We start from the raw sequence: 5,810 nt of genomic DNA, 5'->3' as shown, positions 1-5,810 counted from the left end.
TGGGAAAACATCAACGAAAAGATACGATAAACCTCGGACAAGAGAACATGACAGCGTTTATTGTGTTTCGGATTGCAGAACGATTCTTACTACTGATATTTTGCACCAATTTCCCAGAAAGTGCTGATTTTGTTCTCTTGAACGCATGGGATGGAAACGTTGCTTTATTCGCACATGCTTTATGCCATATTCCAGTTATGTGCATGATTACAGTGGTTTTGTCTGCTTCATGAGCGCTTGCTCTGCTGTTCTGCAGGTTCCTAACTTCTTGCTGAGTCAAGTGAGGAAACTGAACGAGAACAGCAGCCGTCGGTACCAGTTCTACGACAAGCGCATCAAGAACCTCCTCAGGAAGATCCACACCGACAGCAGAGACAAACCCGACAAGAACTCCAGCGAGGTGAGAGAGAGAGAGAGAGAGAGAGACACTGTGAGAGAGAGAGAGAGAGAGAGACTGAGAGACACTGTGAGAGAGAGAGAGAGAGAGAGACTGAGAGACACTGTGAGAGAGAGAGAGAGAGAGAGAGAGAGACTGAGAGACACTGTGAGAGAGAGAGAGACTGAGAGACACTGTGAGAGAGAGAGAGAGACTGTAAGAGAGAGAGAGAGAGAGACTGAGAGACACTGTGTGTGAGAGAGAGAGAGAGAGAGAGAGAGACTGAGAGACACTGTGAGAGAGAGAGAGAGACTGAGAGAGAGAGAGAGAGACTGTGAGAGAGAGGGAGAGAGACTGAGAGACACTGTGAGAGAGGGGGAGAGAGAGAGAGAGAGAGAGACTGAGAGACAGTGTGTGTGTGAGAGAGAGAGAGAGAGAGAGAGAGAGAGACTGAGAGACACTGTGAGAGAGGGGGAGAGAGAGAGAGAGAGAGAGACTGAGAGACAGTGTGTGTGTGAGAGAGAGAGAGAGAGAGAGAGAGACTGAGAGACACTGTGAGAGAGGGGGAGAGAGAGAGAGAGAGAGAGACTGAGAGACAGTGTGTGTGTGAGAGAGAGAGAGAGAGAGAGAGAGACTGAGAGACACAGAGAGAGAGAGAGAGACACTGTGAGAGAGAGAGAGAGACTGAGAGACAGTGTGTGAGAGAGAGAGAGAGAGAGAGACTGAGAGACACTGTGAGAGAGAGGGAGAGGGAGAGAGAGAGAGAGACAGAGACACTGTGAGAGAGAGAGAGAGACACTGTGAGAGAGAGAGAGAGACTGAGAGACACTGTGAGAGAGAGAGAGAGAGAGAGACTGAGAGACACTGTGAGAGAGAGGGAGAGGGAGAGAGAGAGAGAGACTGAGAGACACTGTGAGAGAGAGAGGGAGAGAGAGAGAGACAGATCGTGAGTGAGTGTGTGTGAGTGTGAGAGGATGAAGGGATCATCCCTTTAGAGGCTTTAGTCTCAGGAACAGACGCTTACAGGACCTGATTGAACACATGAAGTGCGTAAAAGCTCTAGAGATCGTGACATGAGCTCATGTGCTGTGAGATATTCCTAAAAACAGAATCATCTTCTATTATGAAAAAAACCTGTTCACTTCAAATCATGAAGAATACATTTTTATTCTTAAAATAATTTTTTTTTAATAAAATACAAAAATACAAAAATTTGCATAAAGGAAATGAAGCCGTTGTAACATTATTTTCATGTCGGTTTGCTGTCAAATTCTCACGTTTGATTTTCTTCGTTTTAAAATGCTATATTATAAAATATATATTCATGTTAAATTGTATTCAATGAAATATAATATGAATATGTTCAGATATCTATAATAATAATTCTATATTTAATTTGTTATTTTTTTCCTTTTGATTTTGAGGACAATTTTTGGCTCATAATGATCAGTTATTGATAACTAATTATTTTCTTTTGTGTGTTTGTGTGTGTGTGTGTGTTCAGAAGTGTCGTACTGTAAAGATCCAGCTGGGTGACGTGAGTTCCTCGATGGAGTTTCGTCTCGCCGCTAATTCTCGCGCCTCAGACCTGATGTCACAGTTTTATAAAGAGCTGCACGCCTCGGATAACAGCAGGGGGCTCCTGAAACGGTAACACACACGCATGAGCACGCACGCACATGCACAGAAACACACACACACGCGCACATGCACAGAAACACACACGCGCACACACACATACACAGAAACACGCACGCACGGGCACATACACACATGCACGGGCACACGCACGCACACACACACGGGCACATGCACACACACACACACACACACGCGCGCGCAAGCACGGACACACGCACGGGCACACGCACGCACACACACACGGGCACACACACACACACACGCACAAATAAATCCTTCAGTATAATGATATATACTATATATATTTTCCCTCTCCCTCCCAGAAATGGTTCCACATCATTCCCAGACTGTGCCGTCTATGAAGTTGGTGGGAACATCGGTAAGTGTTTTTGTTTTTGTTGTTTTTTGTGCCAAATGAGACAAAACTCAAAACAGAGTTATAGTGAAGTCCAGTCTCAGATGGGAACATCGTGTTGGCCGTGTGCATTGCAAGAACAATACTGGAATATTTATATGAATATTATATGGGTCACCTCTTAGTTTGTTATATATAAATGTATGTTTGTTTGATTTGCTGTCCACCCAGTGTCTGCATTTGAACAGCACTATAGACGTGTGTTTAGGCTGTACATGTATATCTGTAATGGCTAAATCTTGTTTCATGGATCAGGTGAACATTGTTTGGATCCAGAGACTCATTTGTTTGACTTGCACAACAACAACCCGAGCGGTGAGTGGATCATCAAACTGAGATCGGCCAGCAGAGGGCAGTAGAGACACACACACACACACACACACACACACACACACTCCTTTAGACGACCGGAGACCTTTGACCCCTGAGGGGAACTAGAGCGTCTGTGAATGAATCAAAGCGCTGGTGTTTCTTCAGGCGTGAGATCGAGGTTTGAACACTGCGGTCCCGGGGAAGCTCTGAGATGGTGATGTGCAGCTGGACTTCTGCTCATCCGGACTCGTGTGTGTGTGTGTGTGTGTGTGTTGTACTGGTGTAAAGCGGAGATCTGATGCAGCTCATGGTTCTGATTATTTATTAAGTGCCAGTGCACATCTGTGTTTGTTGATGTGATGAATGAATGTCTGATGCCTCGCAGTATTAAACATTAAAACATGTTCCTCGTCGTGTCACTGCAGCTCTTCTCTGAGTTTGACCTTCAGCTCTACATTCACACGTTACTGTACCGAAGCACTTTCTGCCGGCTCTTTATCGCTCTGTGTTTCCTTTGACTCTAACCTGATGTTTATATGGAAGCTTGTTTACGCCACGCAATAAAAAAGGTATTCGCAATTTTTTATCTGACTTTATTTCTTACAATTTTGAGTTTATATCTTGCAATTTATAAACTTGGTTTATAAACTCGAAATTGTGAAAAAAGTAAAAATTGCAGTTTATAAACTCAGAATTGCAATAAAAAGTAAAAATTGCGGTTAATAAACTGAATTGCGAGAAAAAAGTCATAATTGTCATTTATAAACTCAGATTTGCGAGAAAAAGTCAAAATTGTCGTTTATAAACTCGCAGTTATGAGACAAACTCATAATTACGAGATAAATTGCAATTCCCTTTTTGTCTGTCATTCCGCGGCGGAAACGATCTTCCGAATGTTCCGATAGTATTGTGTATGATGTCATTTGTCATATTCCCGAGTGTTAGTGAGATCATGCTGTGTAACAGCCGATAACATCCGTCACACACTCACGCCTCATCCAAACACGCTCAGCTTCGCTAATGTTCATCTGACACACACCGTCATACTGAAGATTAAAGCCGAATGGCGTCGCTCTGACGATGAGCTCTTGAGAAATATTGCTAGTCCGATGATGAAATATTCTGAACGTTCAGAAATAACATTTCATAAGCTAATGGGAATGTTAGGCAAACGCTGAACACATTTATCCGGGCCGAGCGGGCGGTGTGTGTGTGTCACAGTCGGCTGGTCAGGGACAAAGCCTGAAGAAAGATGTTCTGTCAGATGTAGGTCATCGTTGAGGCGACACATGGACGACTTCCCATCAACACACACACACACACACACACACACACACACTGACAGCCTCTGGCTTTGGGGATTTTACTGTTTGTCAGTCACATGAACAATATTCCATCGTTCTCTTGAACTTGTTGTATAATCAGTATTTCTCTGTTGTTCCGCTGCACTGCTGAAGTTCAGCCCAATCTCTGTCTTGTTTTCCAGCAAAACATCCTTTAATCAAGAGACATTTACTGGAGAATGAAGTGAGATTTCTGAAAACAACTACACATTTTTTCTCAGAAAACAAAGACTCCTTTCGGTCATTCTGCTTCTCCAGTAAATATCTTTATTTAAGAATTTTGCACCTCATAATTTCTTAATTTTATAAGACTTTTTAATCTCATAATTATGACTTAATGTTTGATATTTGTGCTGGAAAACAAGACCGAAGCACTGAGGAAGAACATGATGTCTGCAGTGTTTTCTAATGTGAAGGATAATGAATTAAATGCTTGTATTTGTGACTGCGTTTTTTGTAAACAGATTTGTATTGATGATGTAATAAACTGACTTTGAATGTGTCTTGAGTTCTGGTGTGTGTGTGTGTGTGTGTGTGTGTGTGTGTGTGTGTGTGTGTGTGTGTGTGTGTGTGTGTGTGTTAGATGTGAAACGCCAGTGCTATCAGTGACTCCAGGCGTACGGGTTTATTGATCCCGCATCTCTCGCTCTGATCAGTTGCTGAACGGGGTTTTATTGTTGATCGTTACTGATAAACTCACTCTTCGTGTGTGTTAGATCTGTGGAAACCCACGTAAACACACTCATGTTCTTCTACATCATAATTGTGACATGAAATTATATTTTCGACTTTGTCATAATTATGACATAAAAAGTAAAATGTATGTCTTAGTATGTCATAATTTTATCTTTGTATGTAGATTTTTTCATCTAAAAATTATGACTTGTAATTTATCATTTTACCTCATAATTTTGATTTATTAATCTCATAATTATAATTTTGTATGTCATAATTTCAACTTTATATCATAATTTCGAGTTTTTGTCAATTATGACGAGTCAAAATTATGATAGCATATGAGATTAAGTCGTTAGGAGATAAAATAGAAATGATGAGATAATAATCGTAAATTAATCTAAATTCATAATTATGACTTAGAATGCCAATTTTATCCTTGTTATAATTTCAACTTCTTAATCTCATAAAATGACAGTATTCTAGACTTTATCTCATAATTTTGATTTGTCAGAATTTTGAATTTTTATCATAATTATTACAGTTGTAATTTATACTTTTGACCTCATTATTTTGACTTTTTTATCATCATTTCAAATTTTAGTAATAATTTTGACTATCTCATAATTATGACAGTATGTTGTAATTTCTCATAATTTCGTCATAATTTTGAAATTTGATCTCATAATTATGATTTAGTATTTAAATCAATTTAGACTTTATCTCATAATTGCGACTTTTTGTATGTTATAATTTTGACTTTATCTCATAATTTTATGACAGTGTCGTAATATCGAATTTTTTACCTCATAATTTCATCTATTACTAGATAATTTTAGATAATTTTATCTCAAAATTGTGACTTTTTGTCATAATTTCAACTTTTTGTAGTAATTTTGAATTTTTATCTCATTTTATCTGAAACTTGACTTTTAATCTCATAATTATGATTTAGTATGTCAATTTCGACTTTATCTCATAATTTCGACTTTTTAATCTCACAGTGACCATTGTATGTCATCTTTCGTAATTTTGACTGTCATAATTG

General features: G+C 39.5%; 1 protein-coding gene across 1 annotated transcript in view; it reads left to right on the top strand.

Moving 5' to 3' along the window:
- Nucleotides 1-4,589, top strand: part of arhgap40 (Rho GTPase activating protein 40) — a 21,960-nt gene extending 17,371 nt beyond the window's left edge. The window contains exons 12-15 of the mRNA XM_084129775.1: nt 257-400; nt 1,881-2,026; nt 2,341-2,396; nt 2,688-4,589. Coding sequence (XP_083985901.1) covers nt 257-400; nt 1,881-2,026; nt 2,341-2,396; nt 2,688-2,791 — 450 coding nt within the window. The 3' untranslated portion in view covers nt 2,792-4,589. The remainder of the gene's footprint in view (nt 1-256; nt 401-1,880; nt 2,027-2,340; nt 2,397-2,687) is intronic.
- The last annotated feature ends 1,221 nt before the right edge of the window (nt 4,590-5,810 follow it).

The sequence above is a fragment of the Abramis brama genome (genome assembly GCF_963993115.1).
Source record: "Abramis brama genome assembly, chromosome: 11".
NCBI lineage: Eukaryota > Metazoa > Chordata > Actinopteri > Cypriniformes > Leuciscidae > Abramis > Abramis brama.
Note: the sequence above shows the minus strand (reverse complement) of the source record. Positions and strands in the feature narration are given on the sequence as shown.